General features: G+C 33.8%; 1 protein-coding gene across 2 annotated transcripts in view; it reads left to right on the forward strand.

Moving 5' to 3' along the window:
* The first annotated feature begins 7,071 nt into the window (after positions 1–7,071).
* The window catches only part of LOC117170604 (nucleolin-like), a 38,268-nt gene continuing 20,741 nt past the window's right edge, over positions 7,072–24,598 (forward strand). The window contains exons 1-3 of one of the 2 annotated variants that reach the window (XM_033357483.1): positions 7,072–7,215; positions 9,144–9,445; positions 14,143–14,706. In XM_033357483.1, the coding sequence (XP_033213374.1) occupies positions 9,148–9,445; positions 14,143–14,706 (862 nt within the window). In that variant the 5' untranslated portion in view covers positions 7,072–7,215; positions 9,144–9,147. The other variant, XM_033357484.1, reaches the window with a different exon arrangement.

Here is a 24,598-nt window from a genome sequence, read left to right on the forward strand (position 1 = left end):
GCCTCGACTTCAGAGACGATGACGAAAGTTTTGAGCATTCTGCGGTCGAAACTTTCAATCTAGATTTTTTGTCTTTCGTTTCAGAAGGGGAAAGGAGGAAATTCATACTTATTTCATTCACTACTCAAACAAGGAATGTTTTCATCGACACAATTGATTCATTGATTCACCGATGCATTGATGTATTGATGTCTTCATTTACATGATTACACTATTTTACAAATTCTCATAATTTCTTTGCTGTTCGAAAAACGGGAATTGTTTCACATACCCGCTGGAAAAAATAGAAAGTTCCATATATAATCATCGGAATTTGCATTTTCTCTTCTTATTCCAATCTAGGGTAATCGTTATAGTCACCTCCCCCCCTCCCCCTATGATTGGCCACCTAAATTAAATATGCTTATATGAAAGAATACTTACAAATAAAAATACTAATAAGTGTATTTAACAAGCTAGGTTAATGCAGTGCGTTTAAAAGCCAAAGTAAAGTAAAGCCAGTGATATTAAATGAGTAAAGAATTTAAACGAAATGATGTCTGTATATTTATTATCCAAACAATTAGTGATTGACCACAATGCGTGAAAAGCAAATAACTAATATCTTTGCAAAAATTGATTTAAAATTGCTTAAACCTTTTATAGGCTATGCATAGAATTGTTTGTCACTTTGTCTTACGAATAATGAGAGGAAATCATGTCAATAACATTTTTTGGCTCCGGCCAGAATTGTACGATTTAATAGCTAATACAGTGCTTACAAACTCAATTATTTGTAACCTGATGTGGTCAGCAATATGACCAATGACTGTATTTCACCAAATTTCTGTGGCTATAAATAATAGAATCCTATGCTAAAATGCCTATGTTAATCACTGTTTCTTCATGGCCAATGATTGTGGTTTTTACATTATTATTAATTTCTTTAAACGTAAATTATCTACTAATACTTTTAACGCATAGCACACTATACTAACTTATAGTGCATTCGTTTATCCTGCACTGGTGTACTCCAAGAGCACTCCGATCGCTCCGTCTTACTTCTTCTTACTTCTTCCTTCTCATTCCGACCTGCGTCAATGCAGATCGGAGTTCACCAGTGCAGGATAACCGAATACGCTATTAGTTACATTTTTATAAAACTGATTGATTATCCAATATCCATCTGTATATTTTAGAATTTTCTTCGACGCTTCTGGTATTTTTTACAAATTTTATAACCAGAAAAATTCCTCAGTGGCCAATGATTGTACCGATTACCCTATTCTACGTGTATCTGAGGGTTTGTATATCAATTTGTCCTATTTAATTGGTACAAAGTTAAGTGTAGAAGGATATTTCCGATAAATTTCCGCTATTTTAGCTCCAAAACGTACCGTCTAGGTTGACAAACGAAGCATCGGGGCGTTTTTTAAGTTGGAACGTCAAAAACCGTTTTTCAAGGAAAACACATTCAAATTGAGCCTGTTATACTATGTGCTAAATGCTCTTACACGATCACTTCAGATACATGAATATAATGTCATTATATAAATTATAGATTGAAGTTATGTATCCCATCATAAAATTAAAATCGATATTTTTGATCGTTTCCAACAAAAAGCGGAATACACTCGAGTCGCGGTACTGCGAACATTTAGCACAGGTCCGCCCTCAATAGTGAAAACAAATGAGGGGGCCCCACTCCTCCGACTATTTACTATGTTCAAATATCAACTGTTTACATCCGGACAGTTTGTAGTAACGATTTTAATCGTTACTATTCAAATTATTCAAATGTATAGAGCGAACGAAACGCTGAAAGACATCACAAATATCAAATCTTCCACCGCAAGTATCGAATGTATTTGATTATGAATAAAAATTAAAATTACAGTGAATTGTACATGTGATGAAAGCACCAAATGCAGAAATAAGTAGTGGAGGTGAAGGGCTTATAGCGCTGTATTCGTTATCGGGAGAAAAACGTACTCAATAGCGGCAGTTCGCAGTACTGAATTTCGCAGTACGGCGACTCGAATGTTACCTAAGTGGAAATTTACCACTGGATCAGTGGCCCGCTAGCAGCACAAAAGGATTTTTGGTCCTGTGGCGGCACAGGCATAATACCGGAACACAAACGGCGCGGTTCTTACACAGTTATCACCAACAAAAATTATAAAAAAGTCGTTGAAAAAATATTTATTAACGAAACACACGCTTTATTTGCAGATATATTATTATGCATGTAAAAAATCGATAATTGTAGTTTTAAGCGTTTATATAACAAATAAAATATCGGAAGCACGCTGGGGGGATTTGAGCCAATGCTAAAACTAACGCTCGCAACTCAACGCTCTTAATCATCACACTATCAAGCAAGTATTTTTCCGATTTGCGCAAAAAGAAATATCTAAAAAAATATACGTGTTTGACTTTCGTGCTTTGTGTTTGAAACAAATAAAAAAAAAGTTTTTTTTTCCTCAAACTTCTGAAACACTATTATTTTTTCCAATTTTTGCTTCAATTTGACCATCTATAAGAAAGTCATCCCGCGAGTTTTATAGGGGCCAAATAACTTTTTCGGGTAAGAAAGTCTTTTTCATTAATTCCAATTTTCTTATTTTTCACGTAAGCCACGACATATGAGAAAACATGTTAGAATACAATTGGAAACGCTTAAAAAATGTCTACAAAAAAATGCAAACAAAAACCTTAGATCATTTGTGAGAAAATTGAGAAAATTATATTTTGAGGGAAGAAATTGTTTCCGGCTTCAAAAATGGTTTATCCCACATCAAAATTATAGGATAACTTTCTTATATTGACAGAAACTTTTTTTAAATATTAGAGAAAATAAAAAAGTTGGTTTCCCAAGAAATATTTTGTTTATTTTCTCAAAATAAAAAAAAAATATATATATTTTCTGGGAACATCTAACTTTTTTTCTCATTTTTCTTTAAAAGGAGGTATTGCTTTGTCGAATTATTTTTTTAGATTTACAAACTGTTATTTCAGGGAATGTTAAAAAAGCACGCAACACTTTTTTCTGAAAATATGTTCCCCACCCCCCTTCCGTAAAGCCATTTCCATAGTAAGTTTACGAAACTTTAATATGGGTGTAATGTAAAAGGTGACCTCCCCTAGGTTTTCAGAAAAATAAGCCATTCGGTTTTATGAACAAACAATTTGGGGGTCCCGTTAGATAAGAGGAGTCTTCAGAGGTAGGAGGGGTTAGATATGCTCCCTGAGATAGAAAGGGGACCAAGGATCAGTCTCGGTACCATGGAATTAGTAAGGTCCTGTGGCATAGTTGTGGTCCCGAGGGATAGGTGGGGTCCAATGGCAGTATCCCCAATCTTGGGAACTTTTTAAATTGCGCTAGCGTCGCGCCTACAACCCGATTGGCCATTGTTAGCGCGTTGGTTTTAAATTATATAAATATTCAGATTTAATATTTAAGATAAATAATTATTGGAAAATGGATCCAAAATAATTTTCAATCCTAAATTAGAATTTTGGAGTGACAGATGAAAACATGAAAAAATAATGCGATTTTTATGCAAAAAACGTTATTAATTCTGACGTCAGAAAAAAAGATTTTTTCTTTAATTTAGAATTTTAAATGTTTTAAAATTTTAATAAAAACGTTAGAAGAAGTTTTAGTTTTAAGCAAAAAATATTAATTTTAATATTTAATAGTGTGTCGGAAATGAACAAAAATTTAATTTTTAAACTCTACAGAGACGGGTTGTCGGCGCGACGCAAATGCAGTTTAAAAGGTTCCCAAGATTGGGGACACTGCTCAATGGGATAAGTGGGATCCCGAGATAAGGTGCTGTCCAGAGGGATATGTGTGGGATAAGAGAAGGCCCGAGGGATAGATAGGGTGCCATGGGTTAAATGAGTCCCAAGGTATAGGTGATGTTCCAAGGACCCACCTTATGTTGAGTTCAATGTGATCGGTTAGGTTTGAGTGATAGGGGGTCCCGAGGAAAAAAGCATAACGAACATATCTCCGAACGAAATTGTAAGGATTTCTACTCGGGGCTATATGAAACCCTGACAATACTATTACACTAATATAATAGAATCTCAAATTATATACAATACTTCTATTGCACTTCTAAAATAAATTCCAAATTACAATACATGTATTGCAAAGTTTGAACGCGAATAAATTAGCTATGTAATATTGTAAAGCTTAACAGTATGTAGAAAAATTACGATTTCAGCAATTAAAAACCACAATTAGGCGCTAGAACCAAAAAGGAGGCCTAGAATTCTTTCGCGAGATTGGAAGGACCTTAGAACGTCGTTCAAACCCAACCGACGAGAGCCCAATCTTTAAGAGAGATTCATAAAATGCTAAACGTGCGTTCTACTTTCATCACTTTCCTTTTTCTTTTCTTTTTAGTTTGAGGAATTTAACTTCGGAATATTTGTGTTACTGCTTAGTTCAGAGTGGATCCCTTTCTTGCGGTCCGTCACAAATGGTGTACATTAGTTTCCTTTCAGTGGAGAAAGTATTTCTTGGTCAGCCTACATTAGTCTACCTGAAAATATGTTTGAATTTCTATCTAAATTGAAGAGATGCTTTCAAATGTAGTTAGAAAAATTATTATTACATCAAAATTGCACATAGGTTAACATCGCGTAATTATATATTCATGTATTTTTTTCATCTTGAGACATAAAAATATCCTAGAAAAAAAAGAATCTAAATCAGCGATAATAAATAGATTTTCCCATTTGAGATTTTAAAGTTACTTCCTCTCCCGCCGCAAGGGAATTGGTTGTAAGTAAAACTTTGCATAGTCGCTTTTTCTGCTCGAAAATAAAAAGTTTTTATTGCAGACAGTTTTTTCCGTAGTATGCGTATAATCTTGAGATATTTCGATGATTATATACTTGGCAACTGCCATCTCTAAGAATAACAGTAGCTACCAGTAAATCCGTGGTAAAGCATACATATGACCACATTTAAATACCGTCAGATCGGTGGCCACTGGGCACGGCGAAAGCACTAAGGGCCGGCAAAAACTTCGTGTGCCTTGATAACTGTATTAGCATTTTACGTCAATAAGTTAACAGCGTTAGGTGTAGAGCGTATACACTGAGAAATCTTTTGTTAGAATACATGAAAAAAATAAATTAGAATTTAGTATAATATGTCGAAAACGAATGTTATAAATTGATATGTCAATATGAAGTTGGCAGAAACCTGAGACGCATAGCCAACAATGAAATAGTTATTCTTGATTTTTCATATAGTTTCGTCTGAGAATACTTCTTGATTGTTTCCGTCATTTTCCGATGGAGCCGAAAGGTTATATTTCACAACATTATAAAAAAACTTAACTCTTTCTATTTTCAATTCATTCATTTACTATGGGATTTAAGACATTAGGAATTCTTTCTCACGAAATTTATACACTAAGGTAATAAGACTTAATCCAATGAGTACAATTTATAAAATATTACATCTAAATACACTTAAGTTTATTATACTGAGTTACCAAGATATCAAATTAGATAATGATATCCACACAAGAATAGAATCAGTCCCTTTAAAAAAATGTATTTCACTAAAAATAAATTTAATTATTGAAACTGATAAAAGGTTCAATCGATCTATTACCAAATGTCTGACGCAACAAATCACTTGTGAAACTAGGCCCAAATATTTGTCATACTGCAGTGAGTTGTCAAGCTACGACGCTTTGCCGAGGTCTGAGTACCTAAAACACATACTATCTGAGTATCCCACTCACGTCAAATTTTCTGGAACTGCGATTTTCAGACAGCAGTCTCCGTTGCATTGCAGGTTAAAGTGATTGCCCTTCTGTTCGGTCCTCTCGAAGGTGCGAAACTATCAATGGTGACAAAAATATTCCAATACATTTCCGAGATGGATGCACAAAGCTGTCATCAAGACTTATGAGGGTTACTCCGGCCTGTCCTTGGGATTTCATATTTCCCTGTTACCACCAATCTCATGGTTGTAAGATGTGGCCATATGTGTGATTTAATGCGGTTCTACTAGGAGCCAGTGTCATTATTAGATGACGGTTCTCACAGTGGGACAATGTTCTCTAAATGAAAATCTTGAAAAATTATCATTTAATTAGGGACTCAATTATTCTATAGTCCCTCTATGTAAAGTCTAGCTGAGTCTCACTACCACTTTTTCCCGCCCGACAAATGTACGAACTGTTAATAGGAATATCAATAAAATAATTTTTAAATAAATAATTTTAATCGATTGACATAACAGAGATTAAACAAATAGTAGGACACCGGCTCATCTGGATTTTTTCAGATGTCCAGATAGTCATTGCGTCACTGGATGCCTTAAAAAAGAGAATTCTACTTATTAAAATGTTTAATTTCCAAAACAGTTCCATTTACAAACCCCTAAAGTCTATGTAAAACCATAATAAGGCCTAAATACAGTGGCGGACTGGCGCGGCGTGGGTTTATGGGGAGGCTGCTAACCCACGCCACTCTCGCTAGGCGCCCCCTACGCATCTCATGTTGCCCTGCCGCTGCCCAAATACCAGGAAAGAATAGACGCGTAAACGAAAGTATACGGGTTTCCACTCGGAGCTACAAAACTTTAACAACAACTTTGGCATTCTCTGACAAAATTTTTGAAATCTGAAAAGAAAATTAACACTTTCTCCTTATGAGAATTTGCCACCCTGTATGCTGTAGATACATTTTCTCCTGGAGATAATACAAACCAACACAATTTTTCTTAAAATTGACTCTTTTTATTTTGTTCACCTGCTAAACATACGTGTTGTCCTAAATTCAGTTTTTCTTTTGTTCTTTATGATTTGGAATCTTACAATTTAACTCAATATACCGAAAAACCTATGCCGCAGGCGGAGGAAAGGAAAGCACAGATCTGCAATCTGCAGGGCAGACGGTTAAACCGTAGCCTCTTCGCCTCGCGTGTGTTTCTGGAAAGCGAGAAACCGCGTGTCCACGTGGAGAAAGAAGGAAGGAAGATTAAGGTACAACAAGAAGGAGAGCGGAAGAGAACGGAAGAGGTGGAGGCACTTGGTATAAAACGGTCGTTGAACGGAGCTTCGTCTGTTTTACACTCTCACCTCGTTGCACGGCAGATCCTGTTCCTGGAATCGCGTTTTCGATCGACTCCCTCTCCGGCAGGACTTTCGAAATAATTAATTCTTCGCGCTAGTTCAGGAGGGAGAAAGACCACGAGAGGTGAGTTTCGCGGGCCACAATCATCCACAATTATCGGAAGTGGTTCATCGTTTTTAAAGTTCGTGCCCTACTACCATTGTTATCGACAGTGCATCGGTGTGAATAACGTATACCTACCTTATTTTCAAAAATTCACCCCAAAGGACTTACTTTGTGATAAATAGTGATAAAACGCGAGAAAAGTACCATTCGTCGACAGTGGCGCTTCTTGAAAAGTACATGAAGAGAATAATTAAAGACTGGGCGTTATTTTTATACTGTTAAGGTCTTCTGACCCTTCCGAAAATTCCGGTAGGTGATTTTATACTGATCAGTTTTTACGGTCTACATTTCTGTCATTAAATGAGCGAACAATTGTTTTTCAATCATTTTAACGTTACACAAGATAAAGTTTTTTGGTCTCTCGACATCAATCAACATCTTTCAGAATAACGTCAACTCTATCAAGTTTTGTACGAAAAACGTTGTTGAAGGATATTTTCCTTTAAATACTTCTTGCATCAAAAAACTCTTTTGTTTTAACAAATTCCGGGTAAATTAATTACAATCTTTTCGAGTTTTTATTAAACAAACAATTTTCTCATTCTGTGCTCAAAACCAGCTCTTATTAACGCTGCCCTTATAAAAGATTCGGTCACTGAAAATGAAAATGAATTTTGTTTAAAGTAACTTCCAAAATTATATAAAACATTATGTCAAATAATGAGCCCGAAACTAATAGACATTATAAATTATTTCGAGAGTTTTTAATTACCAACCAAAATGTTAAGGTTTGAAATATTCTTGCTACATCTTCATACAGAATCGACTAAACTAAATTTTTTCTGTGGGAATCAAATATTTCATGAGAAGAAGATTAATTTAAAACTTGAAATTCATGAGTAAGAACTTAAAAACGTAATAATTGTATTTTTTAATAAAAATGTAATTCTTTGTAAAAATTTTAAAGTTTCCAAATTCGAGAAAAAATAGTAGATTTCACTAATTTTTGCCATTAATTTTTACCAAGTGCTTGAAAAACGTAGAAAATTACGAATAAAAACTGCTAGAAAATATGCTTATGGATTTTGGATACTTTTACCAAATTCTAAAAGTAATTACAAATTGTTACCAAGAATTATATTTTTAGTAATATCATAATTATTGTATTTTATTGTAAAAATACATTTCAACCAGGGTATATTAATACGAGGTGATTACACCACATTCAAGTAATTATTGATCTTAATAAATGATCATAATTTATTCAATATTTTATTTTAAAATATTGAAAATAAAAATTTGAAAAATACTCAAATTCCTAATCAATTTAAACCTTTTTTGAGAAACTTCTCAGGTTTAATTTACAATTTCTAATAAGACCATCAATTATGTGTATGATGAGAACTAATTTGTTGATTGATCATAATTATTATCTGGTAAACACCCGTCACTGAATAGGGCCTTAGAATCTAGGGCGAGATACCCTCACTCGCAAAAAGTCTTCAATAACGACTGAGAATACTTTAAGTGAAAGTGGCGGATTATCAGAATTTTAAATAATTTTGTGATCTGTAAAAACCTAAAAATCGAATTCTTTGATTAAATTTTAACAGTAATAAAGGATCCTAATCAATTTTGAATAATTTGGTTTCATTTTTTTTTATTAAAATTGTACGCTGATTAAAATTAACTATTTGAATTAAGCCGATCTCTAGATAAACCACATAAGTCGACTTAGATTTTAACACATAATTGTTGAAAGAACTTTTCAAAATGTCTTTAATTTATAGAGTTCGGCTCAATTGTAATATCTGAACTATCATTATTATAAAAGTATATGGTTTCATACTAAATAATTCTATTTGGATTTATTTTGAACTCAAGTCCTATTTATTTTGAACCTTTATTAATTGTTATTAATTGAATTTTTATTTTTATTTTTCTAGAACCATGAAGTTAGTGGCGATGCTAGCACTATTGTGCTGCTTAACAATCAGCGTTTTGGCATCGCCAGTCCCTGAAAAAGTTGAAAGTAAAGTCATTGCTGAGTCGGCGAAGGAGACCGGAAGGCAAGTTGCACCGGTTTCACCAGCGGTCCCATCTTCTGATGAAGATGATGACGATGATGACGATGACGACGTCGACCTTGACATCACAAGTGACGACGACGATGACGAAGAAGAAGATGATGATGATGATGATGACGGAGCTGATTATATAGAAAGATTCATTGAAGATATTCTCGGAGGTGAGTTACTTTATAAATCATAATATTTTCACCATAAGGCCTTTAACTTGTCCGATTAATTTTATTCTGACATCAAAAATTTTAAGCACGATTCAACAAATTGGGTATAATACAATTTTTGAAGGTCCAGGTAAGCTTCTTTGAAAGAACCAAAACTTTTGTAAGACAACCTTAACATATTATGTTCTTGTGGTAGCAACTCAATCGTTTTTCTCTACGCACCAAACATTGTTCTTAGTAATCAAAATAACTGTATAGACTGAAATGTAAAATTCTAATATATACACTTATTATTATAATTGGAAAATGAATAGAAAATGTGCAATGAACCCTGTGTTATATCTATGACATTCTCTCTGGCCTTTTAATTGCAATGGTAGTTTCTAACAATTGCACGCGAAACATAACGGCGCTGTGTAATTTCGCCTTCGTGAGAGGTGCAGCAAACTTATTGTATCATAATTTTACTCAAATAATAAGTAATTAGGAAAACTGGAACTGCTACAGGAAACGTCTTATTACTAAGAATGTTCAAGAACCATAATTTCTTAACTCTCTCCGTTCATAGATCTATCTTCCTTTCGTTCCATTGCCATACTTTTTTCGTTTCTTTCTCGTAAGTGTGTCAAGCACCTTTCAAGAACTCTTAAATTATCCGAAAATTCAAGAATGTTAAGTGCCTTTCTCGATATGTCCTACATATGTTTGTCACAGATTATTTTAATTTCTCTATTTAACATAGCTCTAGATTAGCGATATTATAAATTCTTGGGCTCTCAATTCATATCGCGTTATTCAGCGAGTTTGTAAATTGGTTATCTTTTTTTTAAAGACTTTTATGGACCCTAGGCTATTTTGTGAAATCCTGTTCGTAGCGGCATCTGTTTGCATAAGTATAATGAGCAGGGTCGCGTCTTGTAATCGCAAATTCCAAGGCCGCGGCACACCGTTATAATCATATGAGCCATGCCTTAGCCTTTCGTTACTCGGCTCAACAAATCTAACGGTATCCGAAGCTTTGCCCTGCCCGAATTAACATAATCCAGACAGAATAGTGCATCGTCCTCTACAAGAATTTCTATGCGCTACTTCTGATTCATTGACACACATGCCTTAAAGGTCGTTTCCAGACCAGAATCGGAAGACTGCTCCTTCTTGCGGTTTAGACACGTTTTAGCAAAACCTCTTCTTTTTACATTCATCAGCCTTTTTTAATCGAATAAGTTCAGTAACTGCGGAAACTAATCTTTTCTCCTTTATTCAACTACTTCACGTATGTTGATTCGCTTTCGCGATCTATTAAATCGCTTTGCAACGACAAAAAAGTGTTGTTTAAACATTATAAATTCAATAATTTTAAATTGAAATTGTTAAGAAATCAATCATTTTAGATTTAAACATTTAAAATTTCTATTTTTCAATGTGAAGTCTTTTAAAATTGCACAGTCCAACTATCAAATAATAATATTAAAGTTTTACCTTTTATTTCTGTTAGACAACTTCGTGTTTGTAACAGATTGATAATAAAATCAAAATATAGCTTTTACTTGAGCATAGGTTCAAAACATCGTTATTAAGTGATAATATCTAAACTCTATGGTTAAACATAGTAGGCCCTAAAATATATTACTTAAAACTATACTTCAAACCCCAAATTTCTTAGACCATAATGCCCGAATACGAAGGATGGACTAGCGAACGTCCGACCTAAAGCATAAGGGGTTTTATCCAGATTTATAAAACTAAAAATGGCATAATTTCAAACTAAGATAGTTTCAAATCGAATATTTAAAAATTTTATTTGCTAAGTAATGTAGCGGAAAATATATTAGGTTAGGTCGCGAAACTTTTCTAAATGTTTTATGTAATTTACACTGAAAGAAATGAATTGCTGGTAGAGTCATATTGCGCGTTAGATCAGCTATCGATGTGTCTATTCCAGCCATACAGATTGCTGATCTAAGCCTCAATATAACTGTATCAGAAATTCATTTCTTTCAGTGTATAGTCAATTATTTTATTTAACTCATTGGATTGAATTATTTTGGATTTTCATTATTTCTTGTAACTATTTCCGTTCGAAAATTGTCGATAAAATCTATTATTCAGTTGTTGTTAATGTTCTTAAGAAACAATCTTGAGGTACATTTCCTAAGAAAAACTATATACGAAATAAAACTCATTTCATGCACATGTCGTTAGTTATGATGCTCAAAGACAGTTATTTTATCTCTCACATTTATTCCTTTTTAGATCTCAAAATTATAAATTTTCATTTATTTATGCAAAATTAACAATTCTATTTTCAGGGAAATCAAAATTTAACACCTTCAGAATAAAACTTAAAAATATATTTTTCTTGAAACAACCAAGATTTCTTGAGTTTCTTCATCCCAGCCAAACATATTTCTTGGTGATAAAGTTGTTCAAAGTTTACGCAACTAAATTGTTGAAATGTTTGTTCACTGCGTTAGTAATAAAAGTGGGACAATCTAAATAGAAGTTGACTCACCTCAAACCGGTAACCAGAAGTGAACCTTTTATGACAGAGATATCTGAAAATCAAATAAGGCTCGTCCTTACATTATCGATACGCGTTATAATAATTGATGGCTGAAGACCTATATTGCTTCCCTAGGATAAATGCAATCAGAGTAGGTCAAGTTTAATCACCTTGAAACTTTTTCCTCCGTCATACTTTCTCTCCTATTTCCTCTTATTTCACACTCTCTCCGATAATATATATTTTTTGATTCAGAATATGGTCCAGAATTTTCTTCGAGTGAAAAACTATTTATCTGCATTTCAATTTTTTATTTGAATATTTCAATTTATCGCTGGATAAAAAGTAATAAATAATTCAAGACTATTGAATTTCATGTAAATAGATGTTAGGTTTGTTGAACTTCGAAGTTAAACAAGATCGTTATGGTTTAAGTTTTAAATTTTCAAATGCACTCATGTTCGGCTTAAAATGCTTGACACTAAAATTATTTATGATTGTAAACATGAAAATAAATGAATCTACAAATTTAAATTTATTCAATTTTGAAGGCTTTTAATTGAAATTTTTTAAACTGAAAATACGTGACATTTAAAATGTTTCAAGCTGAAATGTAGGCTACAGCAAAGGTTTTCAATTTGAGATTCTACATTTTTTCAAAATTTTTAATTTAAGATCTTACAATTTTAAACGTTAAAAATAAAATTTGTTAACCTTAAGAATTTCGCTTTGATATTTTGAACAAATTTGAGAAATTTTCAATGCAACTCAAACCAAACAATTTTTAATATTTTAATCTAAATTATTTGAAATTGTTACTTCATTTTAATCTGAAATTGTTCGAGGGTTCGAAATTATTTATTTTGAAAAGTGAGTCATTTAAAAAGCGCCTAATTTATATATAAAATTTTTATTGGATATTATTAATTTTTTTAAATGTTCATTTTAAAATCTTTAAACTATTAAAGCTTTAAGAGCTTTAATGTGAACGAATAAAATCATCAGAGTTCATTGAATAGTAAATATAAAAAAATAACTTTAGCATTCTGTAAATATATAATAGGAGTATAGATTAATCACTCTGTTTGCAAGTTTGTACCCTTATTCTTATGTATAATATGGTATTTTGATCCCCTATAAATGCAGTAGGTAGAAATATTTACTTTGTGTGAAAATAGTATGTCGTTAAAAAATTTAGATCCAGTCATTCATACATGGGCAGTCAAACAATCATTGGATCCGCTGAATACAATAATTATTCAAGTACGTGTTTGTGATCCGGTTGCATTTTTTCTCTCAAGTTATCGTAAAAGAAACAAGCACCAAACTCAATAATCGCCTGCTGCTAATTCGAACTATATTTTTTCAATTTAGTATGTATTTACTTAATTTCTTTCAGGTTGCAGTAATGTTACGTCTTTTATACATTTTTAAATTATGTATATAAAAAATCGGTAATTTTCCAATCAATTCCGATTAATATTCAATCCGAACCCACATTTTAATCCTTTTCAATCCGCGAGTTTAGTCCGAATGTATACCAGTTTAGATTCATTCAAAGTGGGAAGCACTGAAAATTTTCTTTGGATTGGACCGGATACAGATTTCGAAATGCGATTCTCTCTAAACTGGAATAAGTAAAAATTCACTGAGAATTAGTGAAAATTCAATAAAAATCAGTGCATTTTTTCTAGCTATTTGAATTATTGGAAATTCACTCTAGATCATTTAATATTCACTAAAATTTTACTGATATTACGCTGGTTTTTTACTATAAAATGTTAATGAAATTGCAGTGATGCTTCCTAAAACTTCAGTAACTATTTATACTGAGAAATCAGTGAAAAACTACTGGAATATCAGTAAATAATCAATGAATCTCAGTGAATTTTCACTTATTCAAAAAGCTAGAATTATATAACTGGGTCTCAGTGGAAATACACTGATTTAAATTAAGAAAGATCGGAATAGTTTAGACTGATCAGTAATGTATAAAGACCAATATTTCTGCTCAGCGCAGTAGTTTTTGTGGGCATTTTTTCATTAACATAATATGCGGAATGACTTCCTATTCAAAACTTTTCCCAGGGGAATGTTTAGAATGTTGCTAACTGTTCTCTGCAGTCTTACCATAATCTCGATATCATACTCCCTGAACTCAACTCATCCTCTATACGATTTTTTTTTATTGCAGGTGAAGATGACGACGACGATGATGATGACAATGCAGTCGAAGCGCCAGTCGTCCCAGCATCCCCCGTAGTTCAGCAGGCCGCCCCCGCCCCTGCAATTCCAGCATCAGTCCAAGCTGATCTGAATGCAGTGACTGTAGAGGAATCTGCAGATGAAGCTTCATCCGAAGCAGCAAGTGAAGCTGACACAAGCACTTACGATGAAGAAACGGCTGATGTTGTGCCAGAGGGTCAGGCTGCTGCTACAATTCAGGAGGCTTCCGTCGAAGGTGCTGATTCCATAGCAAGCCCGATTGCTCTCAATCAAGTCCCTGCTGCAGCGGCGCCTGCAGCATCGGCTGAGGATGACGACGACGATGACGATGATGACGATGACGTCGACCTTGATATTACTGAAGACGATGACGATGACGACGATGAGGAGGAAGATGACGACGATGATGACGATGATGATGACGTCGTCGGTGACATTGCGGACGCGCGGAAAGCACGTGAGTTCAAGGGCAAGACCAAGAAACACACTAACTTGCGTAAGCAGACGCGAAAATCGGCCACACACTCCTCGAGTAAGTAGGGATGTTTCGAAACTCAGGAAGGGCTCAAAACCCTTTGTCGATTTTTCTCTTTAGAGTAGCAAATTCCATTCATCAAATGATTTTCAAATTTTGAATAGCCTTGAGGCTCTTGAAAAATAAAACTTCAGACACGGGAAGAAAAAGAGAAATGCAGCTGCAACAATTATTCTAAATATCATTGTGCTTAGTTCACCATTGATTACCTACAGAAGACGTGACATCTCCTGCCAAATATTCTATCTAACTTTTAGGACTACGAGGGGGAGGTGATACGTTTCCTATTGAAAGCGGGATTTACTTGATTACTTATTCAAATATTTATTCCACTCACACATCTGATGCGCCTGGAGCTAATTTTAAAAATTAGCAATTCAACTTTTCGTAATCAGAATTATTATTGCTGCGTCTCCTTTTTTCCCGTGGAAGTTAGCAAATCTGTTGGTTACAACCTGAGGGACTACTCTGCAGAACTCAAAAGTAAGTACTGGAAAAAGTCAAATTTGGAAATGCAAATTTGGAAATTGGGAATCTTAATTGAAAAGCTAGAAGAAACAACTTATTTATAGTAGTTTTTTAACGACTACTAAGAAAATTGTCACCAGGGACAGATTACCTAACTCTATGAGATTCACGGGAAAATATTTGGTTGAATTAACAAAATTTTTTCTGACAAAGAGTGTATAAAATGAATTGCTAGAACTACTCCTACACGCTTGTATATATGTAAACCCTTATCATTCTTTCTAGGTTTCTAAAAAGATCCGCTTTCCTAATTTTGTTTCTCAGATGTTGTCCCTTTTGTTGTCCATCAACAGTTTATCTTCTCTTTGCCAAGATTTCAAACTTCTGCGATGATTCTGTGAAATATAACTACTAGTCTTCCCAGAAGATATGCTCAAAAAGAAAATTCATGATGCGTGTCATATTTTCGTGAATAGCTAGGGAAATATTTTTGAAGGCAGAACATTGACCAGCGTGTGTGTAAATCCGGTTAGAATTAAAAATGCGTGAATGATATTGCCGATATCGAGGATACGCGGACCGAGGTGTTCGTGAATGTTCGGAAGGATGGAGAAAAAAATATTCTTTCTCCTCGGATGCCCTCGGGAAAAAAGGCAATGGGAGCGGTGAAAGTCTGAAAATTTAGTGCAGGTTGACCCACCTCTTGATAAAGCGATCTTCTCAAATCGGTAAAGCTTTTTAGTTGTATTATAAAGCAGATCTAATTAATGAAAAGATTGCAGACTGAAAGAGTTCCTGAAAACTTTGATTAACATTATGATATATTTATTACAATAAATAAAATAGTTGTAGATGGGTTGAATCAAGAGGTGGAAAGTACCGACATCCTTACCTTTTCTCTAAACTTTCTGCTGCTCTTTCTTTCAGTAGATGCTAAGTCATAAGCTCATTTTGTAGTATTTATTTTATTTATTTGCGGAGAAGCTATTTATTAATCATTTCACCATTTCCAACACGATACACTCGCAATCGACTCGAAACGATGACAAGCAATGAAAGAAAGGGAGAAACAACGTTTCCTTTTCATCGGCGAAAAAGGTAGCATTAAAATGTGTAGGTTCGGTGACGTCACGTCACGCCTTTATATCTGATACATCTGATAATATTATATCTTGATATCCGGTGTCTGATCCTTCGTGTGAAGAATCTTTGTCTCGTCATTATTGCTGTCTTGAGCCTCTTGTGGGGCAGTTATCCGTCGATTCTTGATAACGAGAGTGATGAGGATGAGAGTTTAGGTGCTTGTGCGCGCGTGTGTGAGAGGATGCGGTCAAACAAATAGAAAACGAAAAAAAAGAACCTATGGTATTTATGTGGGCCACCGATCATTCGTTTCAATTATACGATCATTCGTCGATTTTATTTGTGTCCTACATCGACTTAAGAAACCTGTACAGAGACATTGTCCGATTTGGATTTATAAATATAGATAATTTATTGTTTTTACAAAATTGTGTTCGCCTTTATTTCACTTTCGAAAGTCCGTACCACGTGATGCAAAAGAATGTCCAGAAACCCGGAGTTACGATCATCTTTCTTTCAAAGTCACATACCAATCTAAAATTGATGTTTACTTTATTCAATTAAAATCATCGTTCAATCAAATTATTTAAGAATCAAACTATTATTTAATCAAGTCAGTATTCGCTCTCTGCGTGACGTGCCGACCTACCTAGCGTTTTAATGCTCGTTTTGCTTTATGAAATTTTTTTAATTTAATTCTGAAAAATCTCATTCAAACTTGAGTTAACTTCACCAAGAAAAACTAAATCTTTGAATTTATTTTCATTGGGGAGAAGTTGAAATCAAGCTGAATTTACATTAAAGCAGTGGGCATCAAACATATTTTTCTAAAAATTAATTGCATTAGTTAAATGCAATGATTAAGATAAGATGTATTTGGTTCTTATTGGTATATTTTTCAAGAGACTATTTAGTATTGTGCGTGTAAAGTGTTTTCCCGGGATTTTAAGTAGCGTCTCCTTGAACTTGAACCTTGACTTTCAAATTCTTATCTTGGACTTCCACTGACTTTTCTGTAGAAACCACTTGGATGGTATAGACGGAAGACAGTAGACTGTAACAAAGTGTAGCTGGACAGTACCATTGAAACAACGGACTCTTCCACCCTTCCTTTTCTTCAAAATTAAAAGTTCTCTCGTACATTCAGAACATTAATATTATTAATTTTCTAATTATTATCAGTTGTAACTGAGAGGATTTTTTATTTTTCATAATAGAAATCTGCTTTATAGTAATGGACTGAAAAAATATATTTAGAAAAATTTATAGTCATATAGTTTTATAGCTTATAGTTTTATAGTCTTATAGCACATGCACGGATTTAGATATGCACGGAATATGCATTATGCACATATGGTTAATTGAACTATAAAAAGGAAAATGTACTTCTTTATATTTAGGATATAAATTCAAAGACTCATTTTCTGGTCATCTTAACATATTTTGATGATCTCTATAAAACCTTTTTTGAATCTACCGTAGTTTTTGAGTCAAAAGAATTTTTATTAAAATAACCAAACTCTTCTTATGACAACAAAATGTTTCCTTTCTTCTACGGAAACCAAATGTTGTCGCAACGAAACATTTTTTTCAATGCTATATTGTATTCATACTTCTGTCCATATAACATAGTCATTCCTAATATATTTTGTTCAATAGAACATTGTAAAAATGTACCATACTTTATCATACATTTTTAATTTTTGTTTATCTCTCATGTCAGTTGGCATTAATTAATTAACTTTGGTTGAATTAGAAACCTGTAATCGTAAGTATAGATCGCTACTAGATGGTAAGTGAATAGTTTTCATGGTAATTGACTGATATATGACATTAAGTATTGGAAATTGAAAGTTAAAAAGAAAATAATCGGTATGCGTTGAGAAGTGTAATGAAAATTAAACATTGAATTGAATGAAGAAGCACTATTTTGATTTGATTTAGAAGTTTTATTGAATGAAATTTAATGATAATAAGGCCCGTCGAGAGAAAACGATGAGCCAGTGAGTGTGAATGACGGGCTTCTATATACAGTTTCGAAAATTAAAAATGCAGGCTAATGAAAACGCCGGTCCTGAGAAAAATTTCCCTGTTATCCCCCCTTTCGACGAAAAGATTTGGCAACACTGTAACTTTTGACAGAGATGACAGATCGAGTAATGGCGTAGCGCGTTTGAAGCATCAGTCTAAGGAGATTTTTGCCATGGAGCAGTACACTCCACGCGAACGATCTCAGATTGTTGAAATATACATTCAACAAAACAAGTCAATTGTGAAAACTCAACGTGCATGGAGAAAAATAAATAAAGTGAAAATTGCGCCTTCTGCGACTACATTGAATCGTTTGTATGAAAGATTTTCATCAGGTGAGGCACTTACTAATCCCAAGCGTCCAAATAAAAAGCTACCAAGGCGATCGGATGAAAATATCCCACTCGTACGGGTCAGTGTTCTGAACACTCCATGCACGTTGAGTTTCCACAATTGACTTGTTTTGTTGAATGTAGATTTCCACAATCTGAGAGCGTTCGCGTGGAGTGTACTGCTCCATGGCAAAAATCTCCTTAGACTGATGCTTCAAACGCGCTACGTCATTACTCAATCTGTCATCTCTGTCAAAAGTTACAGTGTTGCCAAATCTTTTCGTCGAATATGGCCAACCCTGTAAATAAACTACCAAGGTATACGAACTTATCAACTTGTTCAATTGTCTCAACATTTAATAAAATATTGCATAGTGTTTTCTCACTCTTTCCTTCGTATACCATAGTTTTTGTTTTATTTGCGTTAATTTTGAGGCCCATGCTCTTCATGCTTGCATTTAGTTTATTCAACATTCTTTGTAAGCCCTCGATAGACACGTACCCTTACTGTTTCGAGATCCACACCTTCTTCGTCGAAGAGAGCCATTCTTAAACACTTGTCCATTAATTATATAAGTAACCATGAAGACATAACGCATCCTTGTCTAACTCCTTGAATAATATCGAAACAGTCACTCAGTTTCCCATTCACTCTCACACTCGCTTTGCTACCTGTATATATTGTTTTTATAGCTTGTAGGAGCCATCCATTGACTCCATACTCCTTCAGGACTTCCCAAAGTTTATTTCTATCTACCTTGTCAAAAGCTTTCTCTAGGTCAACAAATGCTCAGAAAACTTTTTTTCCTACTCTCAAACTTTTTTCTTTTATTTGCCTTAAGCTAAATATTTGATCCGTGCATGACCTTCCTGACATAAACCCACTTTGGACTTCCCAAATCTTTGCTTCTGTTATTTTCATTACCCTACGAATAAGTATTGTTGGATATATTTTACTTACGGTGCTTAATAAGCTAATCCCTCTGTATTATTGCAGTCGCTTTTATCTTTATTCTTTAGTCTTCCATCTCGAAACATAAATTTATCATTTCGCACAGTTTATGGGGTATGCACGCGCCACCATGTTTAAGCATTTCAGCGTTAATACCGTCTACCCCGGCAGCCTTACCGTTTTTCAAGTTCTTAATTACATTTCTAACCTCAGAGACACAGACTTTCTCAATTGAGTTTTCCATCGCATCGTGTTCAACATCGCAGTTGCGGTCTCCTATAGCTTTATCTCCGATTTGTCTCCTAAAATAGTCTCTGAAAGCCTCTAGTATTCCGTCTGCATCATATACCATTTTCCGGCTACTATTTCTCATATTGACAAATTCTGTACTTTCATTTCCTTTCATTTTTTTATAAAGTAGTTTCCTGCTGCCTTCAAAGTCGTTTTGTATTTTCATCTCTTCTATTGCTTTAATTGTATCTTCACGTTGCTTAACTAATCGTTTGAGTATCCTGTTTGCGCGTCTATAATCATTTCTACGTCTATTCCTTTCCTCATTGCTAAGACCTGCGATGTTGAAAGTTCTCTTGTACGTTTCTCTATTTGCTTTTTGGGCAGCCTGAATTTCATTATTCCACCACGCATCACCAGAAATTCTTCCTAAAACTGCGGTACCACACACTTCGATCGTACATCTAACAAGGATATCCCGTAACATTGTCGAGGCGCCCTTTATATCTTTGTTTTTATACGATCCTCCCATGTTGCCCTATCTATGCTTTCGATTATCTTATTTTCGAAATCTATTCGCACATCCGGTTTCTGTAGGTTCTCAATTTTGATTCGCGTTTGTTTTGCTTTCTTGGTTCTTTTTTTTCTCCATCCCCGACCTAAGTTAATTTTTGAGATCAGAAGGTAATGATCAGTATTGCATTCAGGACCCCTCATGACCCTTGTATCTTTGACTAACTCTCTTAGTCTTTCATCCGCAACAACAAAGTCAATTATACTGCGGCTATTTCCTTTAAACCAGGTGTACATGTAGATAATTTTATGCCTAAACCAAGGATTTGTAGTAAACAGACCCCTTTCTAAGCATAGACCAACTAATTTATCTCCGTTATAGTTTGTTCTTGGATCCCCAAAATTACCTAATACTCTTTCTGTATCCTGATTTTGGATGCCCACCCGTCCGTTCATGTCTCCTAGTAAAATTAGTCTTTCCCCATGTTCGCAAATATTTATTTTGTCATTTAAAGTGTCCCAGAAGGCGTCTTTTACTTCTCTAGGATCAACTGGCGCGTAGCATGCTATGATAAATAGTCTTCTGATTCCTACATTCATTCTAGCCCACAGCAGTCTGGGAGATACAAAACCATGGTCTCCGAGATGCTGCTTTGCTCTTTTATTCAAAATCAGACCTACTCCTTGTTTACCATGTGATTCACAGTCTACTCCTGACCATATTTCAAATCCGCCTTTCAACACGCCGTTTTCTATGTCTTTGGTTTCGCATGCCTTTTTCTTTGTTTCAGGCACACATCAAATGTCTAGTTTCCTCACGTCCATAGTTTCGCGCAATTCTTTTACCTTGAGATCATTTACTCCCCTAGCATTCCAAACACCCAGTCTCCATTCGTCGCCTGAAACAGGACCTTTAGATTTTCCGCGTGCATGCCTTTTGTCATTAAAAGCTCCAGTCATTTCCGAGGCTATTTTGTAGTTTGTATTATTTATTGCTTAGATTATACGCCCAACTAACACCTTTATGCAGTAAGTTCATTTTCTGAGTCGAAATCATGTCAAAGATAAGTATCAAATCGTTATAAGGTGGAGATTGTAGTTATAACGTCAGTCCCACCAAAAGCTTCCGTTAATAAGGGAGGGTTGGGAGAGGGAGGAAGTAGAACTGGAACCGAGAGAGTATATATATATATATATATATATATGTGTGTGTGTGTGTGTGTGTTTCAGAACTTCCTGTTTATCGAAATTAGCACATTTTCCCCCAAAAGAGTATATATTTGTGTGTGTGTTTGCGTGTCAGAGCATTTGATAAAAACGCTGCAGCACGTTTATCTGTAGAAAGATAATATTTATCTGGCGAAAATATTTATTTGACATATGTGATATGTCAAACGGCTGCGTCTAGATTCACCAAAAAATCATCCACCTACACTTGCAGAATACATAGGCTGCACTTTGCTTAGTTTATACTTTATAGTGAACATTCAGCCAAGTTCAGTCCTTTTCTTTTGTTGAACAAACCTTTAGTTTCTGTGGACTCTGATCAAGACTTTAAAAATTATAAAAAAACACTATAAAGTATAACTTCACCAAAGTGCAGCCTATGTATTATACACCTGTAGGTGAATGACTTTTTGGTTAAAGTCATTTAAATAAAATGAGACGATTTAAAAAATTATTACTGCGAGGAACTTCAAATTTATGGAGGAAATTTTTTCTTTGAGTCTAGACGCAGCCTAGATGCAGCCGACTTTTGCGTATTGATTTCGATATAATATTGTACACATATTTTGCTTCGTTTAAATCAAAATTTGAACCTTCTTTACATAGTATCTTCGATGAGTAAAGTTAAAATGACAAGTCCCGTCAAAAACATGTAGAAAAAATGTTGTAGGAATTTTTAAAAGTGGCAATTCTTCTTCAGAACGTTTTTCCGTATCTTACGTCGTTTGGCTCAAAATTTGAATTTTCTATTTTTTCCATAGTATTTTCCACAAATAAAACCGAAATGACATGTCTTATGAAAAAACATTTATAAAGCTTTGTAATCTGGACAATCTTCATACATTCATATTCGTAACGAATTCCTAGATAGCGCTAAGATTACGACTAGACAGCATAATCGTTTGAATCAAACACATAGCAAAACTATAAGACAGCGACAGTGTAGCGCCAGACTAAAATTGCGAGAATACATAGGCTAACTAGGGTGTGGGTTTTGGACGATTCTAATACAATCTCAATTATAAATTATGACAATGTAAAAAGAATATATTCTTTTAGATCATTTTTGTTTGAATCTGTGTATTATCAACATATTTCTTTAATATTATTTTTATATAATTAAAAATAGTAGCAAAATCTATAGAATTCGGGAAATTAACGTTTTATTTTACTAGGTAAAATAATCTATAGAAGATAAAAATGTTTCAAAAACTTAATTATTTGCCTACTCATAAATTAATTGCTCAAATGAATTGCCCGTATTAGGCATATGTTCGTCTTTCCTTCCTTTACGTATATTTGTCTTCGGTATGGACAATTTATTTGAGTTTTAAGTTTATGAATAAGTTCGTTAACAAAAATTGGTCACGTGTCAGTCTGACACATGTTCTTAAGTGGTGGAAACTTTCATCGAAATAAATGGGTGGTAAAGGGGGCCACCTCGTCGATATTTTTCACAGCTTTCACCCGCCGTCTGCTTGAAGTTCTTTTTGTGGGCCCAAGAAGAATGAGGCCAGTGACCTGGAGAGTAAAAGACCGATCTGGGAAAATGCTTCACCGCGACCCTGACCTACTAAAGAATAGTTGGTCATGGACAAACTTTGGTGCTCGTCAGAACTTCCTGTTTATCGAAATTAGCAGATTTTTTCCCCGAAAAAGTATATATATATATATATATACTTTTATGTGCATATATTGAAAACAGTGTATATAATATAAAGAATATTAAGAACTGTTTTCATTGATTATTTCATTACTTCTTAAAAGTAACGTTCTATTTACGTGATATTAAACTTTATAGCTTTGGGACCTTGCGTATTTTATAATTACGTAAATATAAATAAATAGATATTTTGATACTTTGTAATTAAACTAATTTGGACAAATGCAGAAAAATTCATTACCAAATTAGAGTAAAGTGTATTAAGTAACGAATTTGTCTAATAATAATTTGATGGTGATTTTCTCAAGGTATAATTATATAAGTATACTCTGTACACCGTCCAACGTGTAACTTGTAATATAAATCAAATTGACAATGGATTTTTTTTAAATAACATGGATGAAACTAGTACGTACTCCTATATTCGAGTTCTTAAGAAACCAAAATAATTACTTTAAACTAAATTTATTCTATAGGTTTGAATTAAATAATAAAAATAATTTGGAATAATTTTGCAGTATAATGTAATTAATGAACAGTACTAATTCATTTAATATAAAACACATTTCAAACATAAATATCGAAGTATAATGAGGTGCTTTTTTACATTCTCATCAGAGAAGGTATTAGATTTGTGTAAACTTTGACCCTTCCCCAGTTTTGGTCAAATGTCCATGTCTTGAGACCCCCTGAATCCGAAAAACAGGTTTTAACGAATGTGTCTGTCTGCCTATGAACACGATGACTTTTTAAAAAATTTATCTATTAGATTGCCCTTTGGTATACACTCGTTTAGTGTCCTAAACTAAATGCCAAGTTAGTTAACCAGCTATTTTTGATGAAAAGTCAAAAAGTGGATACATTTTGAATATAGTTGAGACCACTTTTTCAAAATTCAAAAATTCTCTGTACGGATTCATTGTATTAAAAAATTTTAACAATTTAGCCTGATGACTTTTTTCGAAAATAAAGAATGATCAGAGTTATGGCATTTTCAAAATCCAAAAAAACAAACTAAAATGAACATTTTAAGCCAAACAACGCATGATACGAAAAAAAGTCAAGAAAAGAAAAACATTGCTTTCTAAAAGCCCTACAACTTTTTGATAACAACTTTTTTAATTTGGTCGAAAAGTTGAAAATTCCAAATTTGATCTTACCAAAAATGTTTAAAACCAAATTTTTTAAGATTTAAGAATTCTATGTACGGTCGTTCATAGTACTCAGAAAATCAAACAATTTATCCCCATCACTTTTCTCTATGAAAAGAAAATTATCAGGAGTTAGAGCATTGTTATATTGAAAAAGGCTCAAATGAGTTTTTAAAAATATGTGATATCTCTAACGAGATATCACGTGCCTTTATTTCGTTGGTTACAGAGTAAAGTC

This window comes from Belonocnema kinseyi, chromosome 4, assembly GCF_010883055.1.
Source record: "Belonocnema kinseyi isolate 2016_QV_RU_SX_M_011 chromosome 4, B_treatae_v1, whole genome shotgun sequence".
Classification (NCBI taxonomy): domain Eukaryota; kingdom Metazoa; phylum Arthropoda; class Insecta; order Hymenoptera; family Cynipidae; genus Belonocnema; species Belonocnema kinseyi.